The sequence below is a fragment of the Ceratotherium simum genome, chromosome 26, assembly GCF_057802395.1.
Source record: "Ceratotherium simum simum isolate JZ-2026a chromosome 26, ASM5780239v1, whole genome shotgun sequence".
NCBI classification, from domain to species: domain Eukaryota; kingdom Metazoa; phylum Chordata; class Mammalia; order Perissodactyla; family Rhinocerotidae; genus Ceratotherium; species Ceratotherium simum.
The window spans coordinates 39,092,036-39,115,246 of NC_141925.1; the positions used below are offsets into that span (position 1 = coordinate 39,092,036).

A 23,211-nucleotide genomic window follows, 5' to 3' on the forward strand; every position below is an offset into this window, starting at 1 on the left:
GGTCAAGGATCTGTCTAACTGGCTGTCTACTGCAGGATCCTCTGAGGTGCTGGACTGGAGGCAGCATGAATTGATACCACTTGGTGCAGCCATAACCACTTTGTCCATGTCCTGATTCTCCTTCAGGTGCCCTCTTGAAGACAGAATGTGATGGATCAGCCTGAATGTGTAGTGATGGTGGTCCAGGCACAGCTAGGCCCTCCTATTGTATTAACTATCCAGGAAGATGGTGTGGTCACCCATGAGCCACAGGGAAAGGACGTACAGGGGGCCCAGCAATCTCACCTCTACCAACTCAATTCCAATAACCTTTATGGATGCCCCCTCTGCCTAAGGCACTCTGCTAAGGACTAGGGACATAATGGTGACTAACACCCAGCTGCCCGTGAGAAGGTCTCAATCTGATAAGGGAACTTGTCGTGGAAACCAACAGTGGTGGTGGAGGTCAGAGAGGACAATAGCAGACTTAGGAGGAGATAGAAGATGCCCAGAGGAGGCAGTGTTTTATATCTGTTCAGGAGGTTTGTGAGGAAAGACTCTAACAGAGGGGTTTCAGTCTGAGCTGGGTTTTGAAGGATGAGTAGGAGCCTTCAAGGGGGCACAGGTATATTTCTGTGCAGAGGAAAGTGCATGTGTAAAGATCTGTAGGCCTAGCCAGTTTGAAGGATTTCAAATATTTTGGAGTGCATGCAGCCATGGAGTCAAGGACAGGTTAGAGATTGAAGGCCAGTAGCTATATTTGAGTTTCTGTAACCTTTGGGCTTACTGATAACACTGATCGAGTTGTTTATTGATTTCCCACACAATATGAACTCAAAGGAGGTCAAACTGGAGTGTCCATGATGCTGTTCCAAGTATCAGGGGGGAGAGGGCACTTGGAGGTGGAGCACAGGTGGCTCCTCTACTGGCTGCAGCTGCAGCACCACCCCCTTTCCCAGCACATAAACCTTCCAGCCTCACTGAATCTCCACTGGGCTGGAAGGGAAGCTCTGTATCCATGGCATAGACACAATAGCACTGACTTCTGAAAGGAAAACTCAGACGACAGAATATCAGAAGGAAAGTGGCCATGGACCTGATCCCAAGCTTTTCCACAGAAACCTGGGTTCTCCTGGCTACCAGCCTGGTGCTCCTCTATCTGTGAGTAACTGTCCAGGCTCGTGTCCTCTGTAACCTTGGACTTGGGGAGGTACTCAGGGTCCCCTTTCCCTTATCTGTTTTGAAGATTTAAAGAGTTAACAAAGTGGAAGTTGCTTAATCGTTGGGTAGTAGAAACATGTGAGAGGTTATTATTGATCTGACCCAAATCCATTGAAGGAGCACCTCCCCACCACCGCCAAAATTTGTGTAGCTGGGAGAGTTTATTGACATTATTTGCTCCTGGGGCTGATCTTCTGATTGACTACCCATGTGGACCTAGACTCTTCAACCAGAATTCAGCAGAGGCTGTTTGAAACCAACAGGCCCCCGGGCAGTGGAGTCCTCACCCGCTTCCCAAGCTCTGGGGATCCTGGAGGCAGGAGGAAGTGGCTTGGGTTTTTGTCTCATTATCTTCACCTTCCAGGCTCTGTGTTTACTACAAGAGACAAGTAGAAGGACTGGCTCCTGTGTCACTCAGGTGGCTCCTGCTTCCCTCCCTCCTACCACCAGGCATCATCTACACAATTCTCCTGGTGCACCTAGACTTTGCTAAGGCTGGAGACTGCTCTGCCTCTCTCCTCAGACTCAGCTAATCCTTATTTGCTGTTCCTCTCCCTTGTGTATCCCCTTCTAAGACTCAATTCCCCGACCCTGTAATATGCAGAACTACTTATTCCTAAATGAGAAATCTTTAGAGCAGAGGAGACCTGGCAGAAACTTTGAAATTGTATTCTTTCCTTTCACCTTTTCCTTCCAGTCTCTGGGAGGGTCAGCATCACTATAGAGATTTCTTTTCCCCCTGGTATGAAATCTGCTAACAGCCTTCAAAGGCATGACTGCAAAAGCCAATTTAGATTTTAAATATTTTTCCCTTTTAGTTACAGTACAGGAAGATGAATGAAAACCATCCAGCAGAGGAATTCCTTTCAATGGTGGGATCCTGGTATCATAGTGCAGGTTGGGAGAGGATTTATTTTGACGTGTGGGTAGGGAAGGCCTCTCTGTCACATTTGACCTCTGCTTCCCTCCAACTTTCTGAGAGTAGGAAATCATGAACACAGGTACAAACACAGGAAATAGAAATCTGGTTGTAATTCATTGGACGAAATGTTAGGATATCCGAGTATTTTGGCAACATATTTTCTGACTGATGACATTTTAGAGTTAATCGTTGTGGTTTAATTTCATTCTATTTAATACTAGATTTTTTACTGAGATAAGACTATTTCCAGAATGTACTTTCTGAAGGATAAAAGAGGGCTATTGGTTTAGTATTTGCGGCTAGAAAAGTGCGTAAATAACTACACCTTTGTAGAATAAAGTGAGGAATATGAATCTAGGGTACAAATATATACTTCTATGATGTAGATTGTATACGTGTTTTTAAATATCGCTGCCCAGCACGTTCTTTTAATCTCTCAGTGTAGGTGAGTAAGCGAGACTGTGAGCCAGTGATGATATGAGAGGCATCCAGGTAGGAATTAGGATGAAGAGGAAGAATATTTCTCATCCCTTGGAGCAGAGATCATCCTCAGTCTTGGTCTCACATGGGCAGCAGGCTTAGCATCTCATCTGCTTGAAGCCTGGAGACAAGGACACCATATAAGTCACTCTGTCTGTAGTTTGTCTGGCAGTAAGACTGTCATTAGATAGCGTCACCACTGGACAAAGAACACCAGCCTTAGAGACACTCGTGTAGCCAGGAGTCGGTAGCTGTACAGTAGACAATGGCCTCCTTATGCCAATACAATGTAAACATAATAAAAAAGGTTGGCTTTATTACTTTCACCTTCACTTGTACCAAAAGCCTCATTACTCTACCCAAAAGAGAGAAGCTGAAAAGAAACTGAGGAATTCACCCAGCCCACCGTCTGCCTTGACATGGAACCATGTGAGTTTAGACACTAGACTAGATCTTTCCTTGGGGACCAGGGTTGCTGACACATTCACTCAATTGCTTGGCCTCACCTGAGAGTTCATGTAGCACATTGAAAGTTCAGAAGCAGAAATTGGTTTAATTGATTTGCCATGGTTGTGATGGCAAAGGAAGGAACTGTGTGGGAGTAACCGAGGCTACCACTGTTTCTGGCAGTCAGTGCCCATCCTTCCATCAACTGTTCTGGAGAAAGGATCCCAATGCCCAGCTGGGCCTGCTCAAGGTGCATCTGCTGGGTCCTTCAAACACAGATCCTTTCATGCAATTTTTTGGTTTTATTTATTACATATTATAAGATTTGCTGTATTAATACAGAATATTTGGAACCTATACAGCCTAAAAGGCTAACCTCCAAAGACAAAGAGACAAGGTCTTAATTCTACTCGCTGGAACATTCAATGGTTATGCATTTAATGTTGTATTATGCATCTTTTGTTATCAACAGGAGGATACCTGAAGTTTGGAAGGCCCTCTATATTTGGCTGAAAGCCCTTGTAGAACATGCTGTACCATTTACACATTGAATACTTTGCAGCCATACTTTCCTAATTTTCCTCTACAGAGTAAGTCTTGTAAGCCTGGCAACTTCATGGTTAAAACAGTTGCTGGCAGCCTCTCCCCTCAGCCACTCATTTTCCTCCATGCTTTCATCTCTCAGTAACACCAGAATGGGGAGAAATGGAAGGATCCAGAACCTCCAGTTGTGGATTTCTACACATGATACATGAAAGATGAGTTGCAGGCAGGCCTGCCATAGGAAGCACCAACCTTAATGGATTTCTGAGACAGCTAATGCACAGAAGCAGTAAACTAACTGCTTTGTGACTGACTATCTTGAACAATGAGTGTTCCTCACACCGTGCTTAGCAGATGAGTATCGTAGGTTGGAGAACCAGATGCCACGAGAGGAAGAAAGGTCTGGACATGGATTCTTTAGTAATTGGATCCTTTATATAGTATCATTCAGGGAACATATGGATCAATCACCCTTGTCTTTAGCTCAAGTCAACCAAACTGCCTGACAACAGAGTCTTGAGTGAGACTGAAAGATGCTCACAATTCTACGAAGCCAATGGAAGCTTGAACACAGTCTTCACTCTATTGAAATAAGAACCCTGGCTGCTCCAAGGCCTGTATGAAGACAGATTTAAGAAGGACCAAATCCTAAAATCGGGCCAGGGCGTAGGGGAAGGAAAATCACAAAAGTCTTCGAGCACAGTGTAAGAACAATGTCACAGTAGGCTCTCAGTAACTCTATGTTGTTGAGTGGATGTAGTTATGGAAAATCTCATTAGAGCAGAAAAAAATTTTTCCCCTTTCTACCTAGAATGAGAATCTCTAAATCATGGAAGAGTCAAGCTACTAAATGGACATGAATGAATTCCCTGGGAGAATTCCAGCGTGAACATCTCAGGGGCCCTCAAGTTTGGAAACAGTTGTCAAGTATTCACTCTAGGATTGGGACCATGGAGACTTCAGCTGCTTTTAGCCACTCATGGTTACTTTTTGTGAGTCTCACAGTGGAGGTGCGAAAGGAGATCATGAGCGAATGTAATTATTGCTGTTGGAGTTGCTGTTATTTATCGCCTCCACGTTACCTCCTTCTCTTCAGTGTTCCAGTTCTGAGTCAGGGACTGGCCAGCCCCAGCACCTATTCCACAATCCCTGTGACCTGGATCTCTCTTTCACTTTATAGGTATGGGACCTATACTCATGGTCTTTTTAAGAAGCTGGGAATTCCTGGGCCGACACCTCTGCCTTTTTTGGGAAATATTCTAAGCTACCATAAAGTAAGTGTTGTTGGAGCTTTGAGTTTTGCTTCTTTTTTTTTGTTGTTGGTGATGAAGACTGGCCCTGAGCTAATCCTCCTCTTTCTGCTGAGGAAGATTGGCCCTGTGCTAACATCTGTGCCCATCTTCTTCTACTTTATATGAGATGCCACCACAGCATGGCTTGGCAAGTGGTCTGTCACTGTGCGCCTGGGATCTGAACCTGTGAACCCTGGGCCGCTAAAGCAGAGTGCGCGCACTTAACTGCTATGCCACCATCTGGCCCTGTGTTGTTTTTTCTTTTTTCAAACAAATGCAGACTCACTTATACAACATCACTAGAATGGAGGGGATTGGACAACGTTGGTAAAATTTAATGTAACTGAATGGAATATACTAGGTGACAAATGGACTGTGAGTTTTGGTGGAGCCATTGTGGTTAACTCAGCTCTGATGCCTCTCTCAGGGCCTGGCCCCTCGGTGGAAGGTTTCAAGTTCATGTCCAGACGGCAAGCAGGCAGAGCCTTGCATGTAGATTGGTCTCTGCCTAGATTGCCTTTCCCACAGATCTGAGGCTTGTTTCTCAGATCCCAATTCTCCCAACTGAAGCCTTCAGTGCTAACTGTTGCCTAAGAACTTTCATATGTTTTTCCCTCTGAAAAAGCAATTATTTCTTTTCTAACTTTCTCAGATCTTCTCCTTAGTAGATGCACCCCAAGATCCCCATCTCTGAGACCTTTTTTTGCATGGTCAAAACATCACAACTGAAACTTAGTGATGGGGAGATTATTTTTAAGTTATAGAAATGAAAACTCAGAGCAAGTGTTTTAATTTGCTCTGTCCCGTGTGGAGTGGTGGCTTCTCCCCATCTTTTCTCGGTTGAGCTGGAAAACTAGAAGGCAGGTCCACTTTGTCATTCAATCATTCACTCACTCACTTTCTCACTAAACAAATATGCCTTAGACTTATTTAAATCTGCTAGACTAAAAGAGGTCACCAGTGCCTTAAACTTCCTAACTCTGCTAGAATTCTAGAGAGGGCTCATGAGATAAATGAAAAGGATGCTTAACAAGGAGATGAAAGAGTGTGCAGGGCACGCTCACTTTCCCTCGGCTTCAGTTTTATCGTGTCCCTGGAGCTAATAATTCAGAGAGTTATTTAACTTCAGAGACAACCCGGGCACAAGTGAAAATACTTTAGGAAGAGAAGGAGTTACTTAGTATCCATAGACGTGGGTAAGTGATTTAGTATCTACCATACTTGTAAAATGTTCAAAATTAAATGCTCCATTTCAGATATCTCCTCTATTTTCTCTTCTTTCCTCTAAGACATCTCTGAATAAGAGCTCCCTCTCATTGCTAGTGAAAGATAGTAAGACTGATTTCATGAGATTTGAGTACTTTTTGTGCCATTTGTAGGTAGGGTTCAATATATTTCAATTAGTAATCTAATTTTATTTCTCCTTGCAGGGTGTTTGGGATTTTGACAAGAAATGTTTTAAAAAGTATGGAAAAATGTGGGGGTGAGTATTCTGGAAACTTTCACTGGATAGATTTGTTGTTATGATGATGCCCTCACCATATGGAAGGCAATCTCAGCCTCTTTTAGAAATTTTAGAAATATGGCAATGAAATCATTCATAAACTAACTGTCACTTTTGAGCATTCCAAATCTTTGTCCATCTGTAGACACATTTTTACATATTTGTGATCAGTATGTCTACAGTTTTCATATAATATTATGTCACACGCATTTGTCATGTAATTTTTCATTACCCAGGTGGTAGATTTTCCTAATTAATTGTTGTTTTGTTCTTAGACAATTTACTTAACATTCAATTATTTACTAACATAACTTTCTTTTTATAATGAAATATTTTAAACAAAAAATGATGGAGAATGGTACAGGAAATACCCATGTACACACCACCAGACTTAGCAAATATTCTAATGTTATTTCCACCATCATCTCTAGGAGTATGGATTCTGTAACGTCAGGATGAAAGTCTGGACTTTCAGGTTTGGCTCCAGCTGTAGAATCCAGCTTGTTCAATGTAATCAGCTCTGTTTTCCCAACAGGGTTTATGATGGTAGACGGCCTGTGTTGGCTATCACAGATCCAGACATGATCAAAACAGTACTAGTGAAAGAATGTTATTCTGTCTTCACAAACCGGCCGGTAGGCATCCATTTCTTTTAATGTAAAATTTTATTTATTAAGCTTGTATTTATAAATAATTATAGGTTCACAGGAAGTTGCCTAAAAAAAAATGTGCAGGGAGGTGCCATGTCATTGCCCCTCAGCCAGCTTCCCCCAGTGGTAATACCTTGCGTAACTATAGTACAGTATCAAAGCAGGACATACTGTCCAGTGAGCTGATTCAGATTGCATCAGTTTTATGTGCACACATTTGTATGTGTGTGAGCGTGTGTGTGTGTTGCTCTGTGAAAATTTATCATGTATGTAGATTTGTGTAACGACCACCACAATCAAGATAGAGAACTATTCCATCACCACAAGGTTGTCTCTTACTATTCTTTTATCATCACGGGGCATAGCTTTTCTTTTCCTCTTATCAGGGTCTTTAGCAGAGCAAACATTTTTTATTCTGATGGGGCCAATTTATCCATTTTTCCATTTATTTATTTATTTTTAATTTTTTGTTTATTGTGGTAACATTGGTTTATCACATTGTATAAATTTCAGGTGTACATCATTATACTTCTATTTCTGCATGGATTACATCATGTTGTCATGTTTACCACTGAAATACTAATTACAATCCATCACCACACACATATGCCTAATTATCCCTTTCACCCTCCTCCCTCCCCCCTTCCCCTCTGGTAACCACCAATCCAATCTCTGTCTATGTGTTTTTTTGTTGTTGTTATTATCTACTACTTAATGAGTGAGATCATACGGTATTTGACCTTCTCCCTCTGACTTATTTCACTTTGCATAATACCCTCAATGTCCATCCATGTTGTCACAAATGGCTGGATTTTATCGTTTCTTATGGCTGGTTCCAACAACATTTTTCATAGAAATAGAAGAAAGAATCCTAAAATTTATATGGAACAACAAAAGACCCAGAATTGCTAAAGGAACCCTGAGAAAGAAGAACAAAGCTGGAGATATCACACTCTCTGATTTCAAAATATGCTACAAAGTTATAGTAACCAAAACAACATGGTACTGGTGCAAAAACAGACACACAGATCAATGGAGTAGAATCGAAAGCCCAGAAATAAACCCACACATCTATGGAGAACTAATCTTCGACAAAGGAGCCATTTTTCCTTTTATGGATTGTGCCTTTGGTGTCAAGTCTGAAAAGTTTTCATCAAGCCCAGGTCTCAAAGATTTTCTCCTATTTTTTTCCTAAGCATTATATAGTTTTATGTTTTACATTAAATCCGTGTTCCAGTTGGTGTTAATTTTTGTATAAGGTGTGAAGTTTAGATCAAGGTTCGTTTCTTTTTTTTTTGCATATGAATGTCTAACAGCTCCAACGCCATTTGTGGAAAGGCTGTCTTTCCTCCATTTAATAGTTTTTGCACTATTGTCAAAAAACTGTTGGACCTATGCATGTGGGTGTATTTCTTATTCTCTGTTCATTGATCTGTGGGTCTATCCCTCCACCAGGATCACACATCTTGATTACTATAGCGACAGAGTAAATCTTAACACCATGTAGAGTGATTCCTCCCACTTTATTTTTTTTTCCAGAAGTGTTTTAGCTATTTTGGGTCCTTTGCCTTTCCATACAAATTTAGAATAAGCTTATCCACATTTACAAAGAAAGTGCTCAGATTTTCATAATATCTACACATCAATTTGGGGAAAAACTATATCTTTAGTAGGTCAAGACTTTCAATCCCATGAACACAGAATGTCTCTATTTATTCAGGTTTTCTTTGATTCCTTTCATCAACATTTTGTAGTTCTTAGCATAGAGATTCCATACATGATTTGTTAGATTTACACATAAAGTGTTTCACTTTCTTTGGAGTGATTGTAAATGGTATTGTGTTTTTAATGTGTTTTCACATATCCATAGCTATTATATAGAAATGTGGTTGATTTTTGTATGTTGATCTTGTATCCTACAACCTTGCTGAGCTCATTTAATAGTTCTAGAGGTTTTTCTTATATTCCTTGAGATTTTCTACATTGACAATGATGTCACCTGAAAATTGGGACACTTCTATGTTTTCATTTTCAATCTGTATGCCTTTTATTTTTTTTCTTGTCTTACTGCACTAGTTAGGACTTCTAGTATGATGTTGAATAAGAAAGGTGAGAGTGGATATTTTCCCCTTCTTCCTTATCTTAGGAGGACGCATTTATTCGTTCACCATTTTAAAATTTTTAAAATTTATTTTGGACAAATAAAAAATGTATATGTTAAGGTGTACAATGTGATATTTTGATATATGAATACATTGTGAAATGATTACTACCAATGAATTAACATATCCATCACTTCCCATCGTTACATTTTCTTGTGTGTGTGGTAACACTTAAGATTTACTATTCTCACATTTTGAGTATACAGTACAGTATTATTTACTATAGTCACCATGCTGTACATTAGGTCTCCAGAACTTATTTATCTTATAACTGAAAGTTTGTACCCTTTGAACAACACCTCCCATTCCCCATTCCCTAGCCTCTGATAACCACCCTTCTACTCTCTGCTACTATCAGCTTGACTTTTCTCTTGTAGATTCCACATACGAGTGAGATCATGTGGTATTTGTCCTTCTGTGTCTGATAATTTTCTTAGTGTGTTGTCCTCCAGGTTCATCTATGTTGTCACAAATGGAAGGATTTCCTTCTTTTTTTTAAGGCTGCATAATAGTCCATTGTATGTTTGTATATTATATATATGTGTACATCATATATATATGTATATTTACATATGTATGTGCACACATTTTCTTTATCCATTCATCTATCTATTTACATTTAAAGTAATTATTGATTGAAAGGACTTATTATTGCCATTTTGTTGTTCTGGGTGTTTCATAGATCGTTTGTTCCTCCTTCCTCTCTTCTTCCTTTTTTCTTTGTGATTTGATGATTTTCTATAGTGATGTGCTTTGATTCTCTTCTCTTCTCTTTTCTGTATCAACTATAGGTTTTTACTTTGTGCTTACTGTGAGGCTTCTATAAAACAACTTGTAGATGTGATAGTCTATTTCAAACTGACAACAATTGTACTTTGTTCTCACTCAAAAACTCAATGCTTTTACTCCCCGCTGGCATTTTTAGTTTTTGACATCACAGTTTACATCTTTTAATATTGTGTATCAATTAACAAATTATTTTAGCTATAGTTATCTTTAATTCTTTTGTCTTTTAACCTTTACACTAGAGTTGTGAGTGATTTGCACACCACCATTACAATATTACTGTAGTCTGAATTTTAATATATATTTACATTTCCCAGTGAGTTTTATACTTTCATATGATTTCATGTTACTAGTTAGTGTCCTTTTGTTTCAGCTTGAAGAACTCCCTTTAGCCTTTCTTGTGAGGCAGGTCTAGTGGTGATGAACTCTTTCTGCTTTTGTTTGTCTGGAAATGTCTTTATCTCTCCTTCATTTCTGAAGGATCACTTTTCCAGGTAAAGTATTCTTGTTTGGTAGTTTTTTCTTTCAGCACTCTGAATATATCATTTCAACCTTCCTGGGCTTCAAGGTTTCTGCTGTGATATCCACTGATAGCCTTATTAGGGTTCCCTTCTAGCTCTCTGTTGCATTTTAGTTCAGTGTTTGTATTCCTCACCTTTAGAATTTCTTTTTGGTTCTCTTTTTTGTTTTATATCTCTTTGTTGAACTTGTTATTTTGTTTTTATAATTTTTTTCTGATTTTGTTAAATTACTTACCTGTGTTCTCTTGTAGCTCTCTGTGCTCCTTTAGAACAATTATTTCAAAATCTTTGTCAGGCAATTTGTGGATTTACATCTCTTCGGGGTCAGTTACTGGAAGTTTGCTGTGTTCCCTTGTTATTCTCATGTTTCCCTGATTCTTTGTGATCCTTGTAGTCTTGCAATGGTGTCCGTGCATTTGAAGAAGCAGTCACCTCTTCCAGACTTACGAACTAACTTCAATAAGGAAAGACCTTTGCTTGTGTGTTGGCGCACACTGTACTGTGTTGTGGCCCTCAGTCTAGTGGTTCTGTGGGCCAAGTGTGGGGTTTTTGGTAGCTCTGGATTCAGAGGGGCATGGTTGGCTCAGGCAGCTTGGGTTCACAACATCACCAACTGCATGATCCTTGGCAGCAAGAGCTGTGGAGGGTCCGCAGTGGCCGCAGTGGCTGTAGAGGTCTTCAGCAGCACCTCCAGGTGTAGTAGCAATGGACCTAGGCAGGCGGCAGTGGTGGCCAGAGTTGGTGGTATGCACATGCTCATCTGTGGGGGCTGAGTGCAGGCACATACACTGCAGGGGGGCTGGTGACTGGAGTTGAGACTGGCAGCGTGCAGGTGGGCAACTGCAGGGGTTAGCTGTGGGCACATGCAGTGAAGTCCACTGACAGCAGTCAGGGCTGGCTCCAGGCACCTGAGCAGCTGCAGGGTCCTGGGCTGTTGTTATGCACATGCCCAGACACAGAGGCTGGGGCTGCTGCTGGCATGGATCCCAGGGCTCAGGCAATTGTTGGTGGCACTGGCTAGGGCAGTTCTGGCAGGGGAGGAGTAGGGCAGGGTAGGACTCAGGCAGCTGGAGTCTGAATATGAAAACACGTGGGGCTATCAGCAGCAAAATCTGCAGAGTGTCTGTAGCATCTATGCTGGCTGTTGGTTTCCTCAACAGCAGAGGTTTAGGAGTCTTCTGCAGAGCAGGCCACAGAGAACCATGGCCACTCCGCCACATGGCTGTTACTGGCAGTCCCTGCCCTTCTTTGCTCCTAGCTGTCTTAAGATGTGTCAGCTATGCCAGTCTCTGGGTGGGGTGAAACCAAAGCAGTTCATTAGCACAGTGCCCTGAAATGCTGGGGAAACTGGTCACTTGCCCTGCTGTCCTATTCCCAGCAAGTAAAAGTCTTTCTGGCTGGGAGTTCCCTCTTCGTGCTGAGCAGTGCTGGCCTGGAGGATGGGATGATGCAGGCAAAATGAAACTATTCTCCCCACTCATTTTGCAGTTATTCTCAGGTTCTTTGCTCCACTGTGTTACTGAAGTATCTTAAGTAGACTCCTGAGCTCTCCTAGACCTATTTTCCTTTGTGGATAGCTATCTAATTGTTGTTCTTTGAGGGGTGATGGAGGCTGGAGTCCTACTCAGCCAGCTTAGTGAAGTCACTCCCGTCTTTCATTATTAGTGGGATGTTGGCTGTAGGTTTTCTTGTAGATGCTCCCTACGAAGTTGAGGAAGTTTCCCTCTCTTCCCAGTTTTTGAGTTTTTATCATGAAATGGTGTTGGAGATATCCATTTTAAAACCAAATATAATTTTGAAAGAGAAAGAAAATCTCGAGGAGGTTGGCTTGGTAGGCCAGCCTGAAGCTGAGAAATAGAATTATCTCTTTCTTTTCCTTTCTATCCCTGGAGGAAAATGTAATGTAAAGGGATTTCCATGTGATTTACAATTTCTTCAGAATAGGAAATAGATTACTAGTCTTTTAAGTATTAACTACTATTTTTTTAAAAGTCACCATATCAGGACATCACTTTTTCAAGTTGCTTTTGCCGTAGATACATGTAGACAGAATTGGCCTGAGGCAACATACAGTTTTCCAAGGCTATCTGGCTGTCTGTCACCAATCCCTTTCTACTCTGCACAGCCCTGAAGGATGTATTAGGTCTTATTCCTGTCTATTACCCTGGAAGAACAGGTTCCCTACCACAGGGGTCATTTGTATTTAAATGGTGATTGTAATATAAAGGCTGGAAATCACATCAGTTGTCTGGATGTCTCCTCCACCCTCAAAGGAACCCAGGCATTTGGAACAAATATTTATTGAGCATCTATCATAAGGTCTGCTACTAAGTAGACAGTCACTAAATATTTGTTGAATAATTGATGCCAATTTAACAAATTTTCCGCAATTGTTGAGACCTCCAAAACTCATGTAGGGTAAAATGTCTTTTTCTTTTGAATGTAGCGTGTTGGTCTACTGGGATTTATGAAAACTGCCCTCCCATTGTCTCAGGATGAACAATGGAAGAGAATACGAACGTTGCTGTCTCCAACCTTCACAAGCGGAAAGATCAAGGAGGTAAAGAAATTAATAGGACTTTTAATTAGAAACTTAAGGAAAGCACCTGGGGCCAGGTAGAAAATAAGATAGTAGTCTCTTCTCAAGGAGTATTTTGCCGAATTTGAGCTTCCTGGAAATGGTGTTTTATCTTTATGTCCTAAAAGAGACATTGTAAGATTCCTTATACAATGTCACTTACTGCTCCATGCTTGCTAAAGCCAAGTCTTTCTAGGACTTGAGTCTCTGCATTTCACTATGGGTGGTGTTGCGTTTTGTGTCTAGATGTTCCCCATCATTGGCCAGTATGGAGACATGTTGGTGAGGAATCTGAGGAAGGCAGCAGAGAAAGGCAACCATATCAACTTGAAAGAGTAAGTTGGACTGCATCCGCTGGTTGTCTGAGCTCTGTCTCGAGACCCTCCAGCTGCCTGACGTGGAGCCGAAATTCCCACTGTTGAGTTACTCTAGTGACCAAACAGAAGTAGGCGTGTGGTGTTACAACTCCAATGAGTAACCCAAGAAGAGTTGGCTCACACACGAAGGCAGGGAAGCCAGGAGAGAAAGGGTCTTCTCACCTGTGTACATTAGCCAGGATTGATTCATCTGCTTAATTGTCACTTTGGATATTCTGGAGGGCAAAAACGCATAGTTTAGAAAGAAGAAACATGATTGTACTAAAGTCTTCTGTGTAGAGGTTATGGAATGGTCAGAGAGGAAGGCATTTGGTACATATTGGTGGGCAGCAGGTGGGGCAGGAAAGTTTCATTGTGGAACAACTTAAACCCCTTCATGATTTTGCTGAGGATATCCAAAAAATACTAAATATTAAATCTTACCACCACATCTCCTTCCTTCAGTCTCAAAGAGAGAAGACCCTGTACAGGCTATGGGTAGGATGACAATATCATCTGTTGTCTAAAGTGGGATATTTTTAATTATGCAGGAACAATAGGTGTGAACTTGGATTGTCCTGGGAACACTGGGGACATATGATCACTTAGCTATGGGATCACCTAAATCAATGTTGGAGTGCTCTACTATTATTTTCTAACTAGAAAATAATAGTTTTTACATTTACAAAAATGATTCATCCCTCAGGGCAACCTGAGATCACTGGAGTTGAGGAGTACTGGGTCTTTCAGGAGCCTTAGCAGGGGTGTAGATAAGGAGGGATGACATTCCCGGCAACTCAGAACAGGGTGCTGCTGTTCTGTAATGTGCTAAAGAGGAATCAGCTCAGAGTATAGATATTTTGGCGAGGCAAGACCAGATCAATGTCGTCTTTCTTGACTCCCCTAGAATGAGTTAGCTATTCCACCCTTTGTCCTGCTGAAACACAGTGCTCATATAGGTACTATTGCCCATACTCAAAACACACTATTGTCATTTTTCTGATTATGGGTCTCTCTTCCTCTATGACTCAGCTCCTTCAGCTCAGAGGAGGGTGTAACATGCCTTAGTGTCCCCATCACCCCTAACACAAGGCCAAGTGCATCATTGGAACCTGATGAACACCTCATGAGTGAGTGTGATGGTAGCATAGACTCTTCAGATGATGCAGCAGAGGGTTCTGATGGTGTGTGGCTCTTTACTTGTCTTGCCTGGGCATATGACTTTACGTGCACTTCTTGCTGCATGTGTTGGATAAGGATAGCAAAGAGGTGCTGATTTTAATTTTCCATGTCTTTCTTTTTCAACTTAGCATCTTTGGGGCCTACAGCATGGATGTGATTACTAGCACATCATTTGGAGTGAACATTGATTCCCTCAACAACCCACAAGATCCCTTTGTGGAAAATGCCAAGAAGCTCTTTGGATTTGATCTCTTCAAGCCATTCTTTCTCTTAATAAGTATGTGGACTACTATTTTTCCTTTCCTTCCTTCCTACTGTCTTTCCTTCTCACACCGTCCTTCCCTCCTTTTTGTTCTTCCTTCCACCTTTCCTTCCTTCTTTCCTTCCTTCTTTCTTTCTGTAACAGCTTTATTGATTTATAATTCCCATACCATATATTTCACCCATTTATAATGTATAATTCAATGGTTTTTATATCCTAAGTATCCATCTACAGATGAATGGATAAAGAAAATGTGTTATATATGTACAGTGGAATACTATTCAGCCATAAAATGGATGGAAATCCTGCCATTGCAACAATATGGGTGGACCTTGAGGGTGTTATGCTAAGTGAAATAAGTTAGAGAAAGACAAATACTGGATGATCTCGCTTATATGTGGACTTAAAAAAAAATAAAAGAACCAAACTCATAGAGAAAAGAAATCAGACTTCTGGTTACCAGAGGCATGGGTTGGAGTAGGGGAATTGGAGGAAGGTGGTTAAAAGGTAAAAATTTTTGATTATAAGATAAATAAGTACTGGGAATATAATGTACAACATAATGTCTAGCTAACATTGCCGTATGGTATATTTGTAAGTTGCTAGAGAGTAGATCTTAATACTTCTGTCACAGGGGAAATTTTTTTTTGTGACTATAAGAGTTGAGGGATGTTAATGAAACTTATTGTGCTAATCTTTTCATGATATATGTATGTCAAGTCATTATCCTGTTCTTAAGTTCTTAAACTTATACAGTACTGTATGTCAATTATAATTCAATTAAACTGAAAGAAAGATTTTTGTCACATTCAAATATATGTTCGACTATCATTACAGTCAATCATTAGAACATTTTTGTCAACACAGATACCCTGTACATTTTAACCAACCCCACCACTCCCCTTACTCATAAGGAACCACCAATTTACTTTTTGTCTCCTTGGATTTACCTAACTTGGACACATCATAGACATGGAATCACACAATATGTGGTCTTTTGTGGCTGGCTTTCTTTATTTGGTGTAATATTTTCAAGGTTCATCCATGTTGTAGCGTGTATCAGTGCTTCATTTCTCTGTATGGTCGAATCATTCTTCAGGATTTTCTATATATAAGATCATGTTATCTGGTAATAGAGATAGTTTTACTTCTTCATTTCCTATATGCATACCTTTTATTTCTTTTTCTTGCCTGATTCCCCTGGCTAGAACCTCTAGTACAATGCTGAATAGAAGTGGTGAGAGAGGCATCCTTGTCTTGCTCTTAATAGTAGAGGAGAGCAACCAGTCTTTCACTATTAAGTATGGTGTTAGCTATTTTTTTTTAGATGCCCTATATCAGGTTGAGGAAATTCCCTTCTAGTCTTAGTTGGCTGAAGGTTTTTAACACAAAGGGGTGCCGGATTTTGTGAAATGGTTTTTCTGCATCTACTGAGATGATCATGTGGTTTTTGTTTTATATTCTATTGATATGGTGTATTACACAACCTTGCATTCCTGGAATAAATTCCATTGTTTATGGTGTATACTTCTTTTCATATGTTGCTGGATTCAGTTTGCTAGTACTTTTTGAGGATTTGTGCAATCATGGTCATAAAATTTGTTGATCTGTACTTTTTTTTTTTCTGTGATGTTTGAGTCTGGTTTTAGTGTCAGGGTGATACTGTCCTTGTAGAATGAGTTTGGAAGTGTTCCCTCCTCTTCTATTTTATGGAAGAGTTTGTGAATTCTTTTTTAATTCTTTAATTCTTTTTTGAATATTTGGTAGAATTTCCCATTAAACCATTTGGATCTGAGCTTTCCTTTGTGGGTATGGTCTTGATTACTAAATCAATCTTTTACTTGGTATAGGTTTATACAGATAGTCCTCTCTTTAATTGAGGTCACATTTGTTTATAACATTTTATAAATTTCAGGTGTACATCCTCATATTTTGACTTCTGTGTAGACTGCATTGTTCTCACCACCAAAAGTCTAGTTGCCATCCGTCAGCATGCACACGTGCCCCCTTTACCCCTTTTGCCTCCCCGCCGCTCCATTCCCATCTGGAAACAACCACAGATTGTACTTCTTTTTGAGTCAGTTCCTGTAGTTTGTGTCTTTCTAGGAAATTGTCTATTTCAGCTAAGTTATCGAAATTCTAGGTGTACAATTGTTCTTGGTATTCCATTATAGTTCTTTTTACTTTATTTTATTTATTTATTTTTTCCTGAGGAAGATTAGCCCTGAGTTAACAATCTTCCTCTTTTTTTTTATGGTTGAGGAAGATTAGCCCTGAGGTAACATCTGTGCTAATCTTCCTCCACTTTATATGTGGTTCACCACCACAGGATGGCTGATAAGTGGTGTAGGTCTGTGTCTGGGATCTGAATGCGTGAACTCAGGCCACTGAAGCAGAGTGTGCTGAACTTAACCACTATCCCACAGGGCCAGTGACCTCTTTTAATTTTTTTAGTGTCAGTAGTAATGTCCCCTATTTCCTTTCTGAAGCTAGTAAGTTGAATCTTCTCTCCTTTTTTGTTGGTCAATCTAGCTAAGGGTATTTTCAAAGAATCAGCTTTTGGTTTCATCGATTTTCTCTATTGTTTTTTATTCTCTATTTCATTAGTTTCTGCTCTTGTCTTTATTATTTCCTTCTGCTTGCTTTAGGTTTGTTTGCCCTTCTTTTTTCAATATGTTAAGGTGGAAAGTTAGGTTATTGGTTTGAGATCTTTGTTCTTCATAAATGTGCAAATTTGTAGCCATAATTTTCTCTTTGAGCACTTCTTTTGCTACATCCCATAAGTTTTGGATTATCATGTCTTCATTTTTACTTACCTACAAGTAATTTCTATTGCCCTTTTAATTTGTTCTTTGATCTGTGGGTTATTTAGGAGTGTATTGTTTCATTGCCACATATTTGTGAGTTTCCCAATTTTCTTTCGGTTCTTGATTTCTGATTTCATTTTCCTTGGGATTAAAGACATCATGTATTATTTCTATCTGGAGTTGTATTTCTTGAACTGCACAATTAATTAAAGTAGCGCACTATGGTACAGTTTATCCAAAGAGACTCTAATCTAATGGATAAACGGCTAAGAGGTCAAGAAATGCAATCCTGTTCCTTTGGTCACTCCAAAGATGCAGAGGGCCATTGACCTCACTGCTGTAGTTATGGCCTTTAAGTGTGGACTTACTGTTGCTCAACCATTGGCTTGGAAGTCTGAAGAAAGGTGATAGAGAGAATGGTTCCTGGTTGAGAAACTTGTGTTATCTTTTACTCTTCTGATTGGTAGAGGCAATTGTAATTCCTACAGGTAAAATTTACTTTTTCATTGTGCTTTCTTTTTTCTTTTTCCCTACAGCTCTCTTTCCAATTGTTAATCCAGTTTTTGAATTATTAAATATCTCTCTATTTCCAAAAAGTGTTACTGATTTTTTCACAAAATCTGTAAAAAGGATGAAAGAAAGCCGCCTCAAAGATAAGGAAAAGGTAAAATCTGGTGGTGGTTACATGTGGGTGTTCACCTTTCGTAATTTATTGAGCTGTGTACTTCACTGTGTGTACTTCACTGTGATGTTTTTCAGGTGGAAGAGATCTCTAGGGTTTAGAGCATGAGACTTCTATCATTTTGGGGAAATGAAGAAGGTGGAAGTTGGGGAGGGAGATAAGAAAATGAGTCAGAGGGCCATGTTTAAAATTTAATAGTAGGCATGACATTTACTATGCCACTGCATGAATATTGTTGAGCCAAAACTTTACTACTTCTCTTCAATCAATTGTCAAAGGATAAACATTTCTATTTAAAAATTATTTTACTGGTATTATAATTTCATCAGATCTTAGAGTGGCAAGGAATCATTTCAATTCCAAGCCTCTTATTTTACATGTTCCCCAATGGAATCCCCCATTAGGCTACCTGTAGAGTACAGTCTGTGTTAAATTGGTGCCCTCTCATAGTCTGAAGTGGACATGAGTCTTCTCTGGCATTAAGGCTGCAAGCTGGCTAACCCAGCTTTGCCTTCATTAGGTCTGGAGACCATCACAAGGATGTCTGCAGTCAGGGGGACAGGGCTGAGTATTCCCAGAAAGTTACTGAAGATTCTGTAGAGTTCTGGGAGTGTGGGGCCTTTGAAGAAGTTCAGAGAAAAGCTGCTGATGAACTCTGCAAACATTAGGGGATTAATTTATGTGGCCATTCATTAAAAATGAATGCTGAAGAAAAAAAGTGATTGAAGTCAGGGACTTCTTCCTGAGCAAGCAAGCATGACAGGAGAAGGAAGAGGAAACTCTTTGGCCAAGAAGCTGTGTTCAACAGCCAGAGATGCTGAAAATCAGAGAGAGTGTGGACCAAAAAAACAGTTGGACACGATGGCTGGATTTCTCTTGGGGAAACATCTTGCTCTTCAACATTTGTAGCTGGATGATTTTGTTCACTAATGACTCGGGAAACACTAGTCAGACCTCTGGACTTAAAGGGGCCATATTCTTAGGAAAGAGGTTAGGTACTGCACTCCTCATTTATTTCTGGCTTCACAAGTAAGTGTTTATCACTGAAATGTATCTCCTTCCAGCACCGAGTGGATTTTCTTCAGCTGATGATTAACTCCCAGAATTCCAAAGAACTGGACACCCATAAAGGTAACCAAGGAGTGTGTCAGAAGGCCAGTGTGGGGAAGCTCGGAGGGAGAGGATGCTTCTGAAAACCTGCAAAAAGTTTTTCCAGACAGATGAGAGTTTAAGCCAAATTGAAGGGAGACACATGTTCCTATATAAATGGTACCCGGAGGCACTTTCTAGAAAGGTACAGGCAAAATATTTTTTCAAATCTTGAAGATCAACTATAAACAAGTATTTCATGCCCCAAAGTCAGTCAGTGGTCTGTGGATCACCTACATCAGAACCTCTGGGGAACTTGTTTCTATGTCAATTCTCAGGCCTTGTCCAGACCCCGTGAATTAGAACCTCCGCCTGGAAATTTGCATCAAGGCTTCATCACAGAAGGCACATTGCCCCGGTGTTGGTGACCTTAACTTGGAGAATTGTTTGAAGTTGTGTTCACTAGCTTAATCTAGAGTCAAGTTTTATTTTTTCCTATGTATTAACATGTAACCTCTGAGGGAAGCCTGTCAGACTGGGTAAACATTCTATACCTCTTCAAATTTCATCTACAAATTTGTCATCTATTGATGGTTTTAGATTGAAACCATTATTCCTATGATGGTTGCAAAATGATGACTTTCCAATTCCATCATTTCTTCTACATTTATGAGTTGATGTTCCATTGTAAGGAGAACTCTCCATTCTCTCACTTATATATTTGTTTACATATTTATATCAATATGATCTCATATATTACTAATTTCCTCTTTTATATCATTCTCTATTTTGATGCTCAAATTCTCTCAGGTTTGTCCATGGGAAGCCCTTTCAAGTGGGCTCCTTTGTCCTTTTATTTTTCTTCTTTCTCTTTTTATTTTTTCAATAGATTTATTTAGAGCACTTTTAGATTCACAGCAATATTGAGTACAAGGTACAGAGATTTACCCTATACCCCTTTCCCCCAATTATACACTGTTTCCCCCACTATAGAAATCCCTACCAGAGTGGTATATTTGTCACAATCAATGAATGTGTGTTGACACAGTATCACCAATGTCCATAGTTTACTTTAGAGTTCACTCCTGGTGTTGTACATCCTATGGGTTTTGACAAATGTATAATGATATATATCCACCCTTGTAGTATGCAGATTATCCTGTATCTTTTCACATGTTGTTTTGTGAGCATTTCCTTGCTTTCTGATGGAAGACATTCCAGGTTTCTCTTCTATTTCACTTGATGAGCCCTGGAATCCACCATTTCTCCAAGGACCTCTGGTTTCTTTTAGTGAGAAATGGTATTTAGAAACCCAAATCTGGGATGTAGGAGTGCTCATTGCTAGTAGCATTTCTTTGCTTCTAGATCCTATCAGTGGACAAAGCTAAGAATGTCAAATATATTTACACAGAACTGATAAATATAAATATTTCTATATACGCTCATAACCAATGATGTAAACATGCTCTGTATCCCTCATTCTAAAAGAGGCTCTGATTTATAGTTTATTTCCATAACATGTATACTCCCATATGGTTAATTTCAAGCTACTGATGGTTTGACACCCATCTCACAGAATTCTCAAATATTTACCAATTGGTCCTAGAGAGTAGAGATGATCTGAATGTAGCACACAACTATAACTATATCTATAGCTATACATACTTCTACCTATCTATCTAACTAACTATCATCTATGTATCTATGTATCTATCTATCTATCAACTGTATGGTCTAGTACAACTTTCTGTGATGAATGTAATAGTCTGTATCTGCCCTGTTCAATACAGTAAGCACTGGACACATGTGGCTATTGAACATTTGACATGTGCGCAGTGCCACTGAAAACCTGAATCTTATATTGGATTTAAATTTAAGTAATATAAATTTAAATAGCCACATGTGACTACCATATTGTACATCACAGCTCTAAACTTTGAGTATCATGCGATTCATACTAACAAGGGGGGAGCATTTGATAGTTGAATTTACCCACAACAGCATCGCAGAAGTCATCATTGGGAAGTGGAAACTCTGTTGACCTTTCTTACACTTGTTTTGTAGTGTTTTAGTTGTGAACTATGTGGTTGGAACAGGTACCAACCATGTTTATTTCAGTGCTCTAAGTATCTAAAGGTCCTAATCTAGTCCCAAGCAAATAGATTAGAGTGTGACTATTCTTAGTTTCTTCCAGGAGAAATTAAAAATGGAGGCCAACTTATATATACACAAGGGCTATTTGCTGACCATAAAGCAGGGCAAAGAAAGGTCGCATATGCTGAGGAAGATGGCATTCAGGCCATGATTGAATAAGCATTGCTGTTACTCTCACTGGACCCTATTTTTCCTCATTTCATGCTGGCCAATGCCATTCTTTCTTCTGCTATTTAATGCCACTGATTAGACTAGGGTCAATCACCACTCTTTTAGCATTTTGTCTGTCTCTGTAGTTTCTGTACATATCTGGGATCTTCCATTTGAAGACTTTTGCCTCAGGTCTTCCATTACCTGACAACACTTAAGGTACAATCCATGCTTCTCAAGCTAAGTCAAGCACACCAACCACTACATCTTGTGAAAGTTCATATTCTGATTTGATAGTTCTATGGTGGGGGTTGAGATTTGCATTTCAAATGAGGTCCCAGATGCTGCTGATGCTGCTGGTACATGGACCACACTTTGAGTAGCAAAAGTTTATCAGTAGCCCAATATTATTCTCTTTAATTCTCCTAAAGATGTTAGTGGACAGATACTTTAATTTTCTCTACATTTGAGCCTTAGTATTACACATTTTCTTAAAAAATTTCAAGCTATATTTTAGCTAGAGTATTGAAGTTTTTCCTGGGGGTATGCTATTCCACATTACTTGTAGCTAAAGTACTTTTGGGATTCTCCATGGGACATACTGAACACTGTACATGTTAGACAGAAATTCTGTCTCTTAAGTTACCCACCTCTGTTGGTGGGGACAGTGGCATAACCAGGAGATGTCCAAGAATAGTATAGACCTCAGGAAAAACTGAATTAAGACAATTTTTGCCTTTTTCTTTTCTCTCAGATTGACATCAGGGTGCAAACCACTCTCAGTTTGACTCTGAACTGCTATTCTATTTTTTCCCTGTGAGTTTTGGGAGTTTCATTTGGATTTCTCATCATCTAATCTCTGATGTTTTATATTGAGGTGCTTACCCCTAAAATGTCTTTCCTTTTCTCTTAGCTCTGTCTGATTTGGAGCTCGTGGCCCAATCTACTATCTTTATTTTTGCTGGCTATGAGACCACGAGCACTTCTCTTTCCTTCCTTATGTATCTTTTGGCCACTCACCCTGATGTGCAGCAGAAGCTGCAGGAGGAGATTGATGGGACTTTCTCCAATAAGGTGAGTGAATGATACCTGGAGTGAGAGGGTGAAGGTGAAGTCTTAGCAAGAATGTCTCCTCACCACTTCTAGAATAATTTTTCAAAATGCATAAACATCAATTCTTTCACCTACTCTATTTAAGATGGATGTAAAGAGACAAAAACAAAGGGAGAAACTTAGGCAATGTATGCTACTCCCGTAAATCTGAGATCTTTGAAAAAAGGGCTGGTCCTGATGTATCTGTTATCCTTTACCACAATATTGCCGGGTAAAAATCACAAAATCTCGGTGGCATCTAGCAATAAGCCTTTATTGCTCAAGTGTCTGGGTAATTATCTCTGTTGATATTGCCTGGACTTGCTTTGGTCTGGCTATTCGCTGACCTAGC

The 23,211-nt window shown here is 39.8% G+C and overlaps 1 protein-coding gene across 1 annotated transcript in view; it reads left to right on the top strand.

Moving 5' to 3' along the window:
• Positions 1-1,069: 1,069 nt before the first annotated feature.
• The window catches only part of LOC101407841 (cytochrome P450 3A12-like), a 34,133-nt gene continuing 11,991 nt past the window's right edge, over positions 1,070-23,211 (top strand). Inside the window, exons 1-12 of the mRNA XM_087449240.1 lie at positions 1,070-1,140; positions 4,773-4,866; positions 6,315-6,367; positions 6,924-7,023; positions 7,313-7,365; positions 10,902-11,244; positions 12,954-13,067; positions 13,332-13,420; positions 14,752-14,900; positions 18,229-18,356; positions 19,439-19,505; positions 22,681-22,841. Of these exons, the coding sequence (XP_087305366.1) occupies positions 1,070-1,140; positions 4,773-4,866; positions 6,315-6,367; positions 6,924-7,023; positions 7,313-7,365; positions 10,902-11,244; positions 12,954-13,067; positions 13,332-13,420; positions 14,752-14,900; positions 18,229-18,356; positions 19,439-19,505; positions 22,681-22,841 (1,422 nt within the window). The remainder of the gene's footprint in view (positions 1,141-4,772; positions 4,867-6,314; positions 6,368-6,923; positions 7,024-7,312; positions 7,366-10,901; positions 11,245-12,953; positions 13,068-13,331; positions 13,421-14,751; positions 14,901-18,228; positions 18,357-19,438; positions 19,506-22,680; positions 22,842-23,211) is intronic.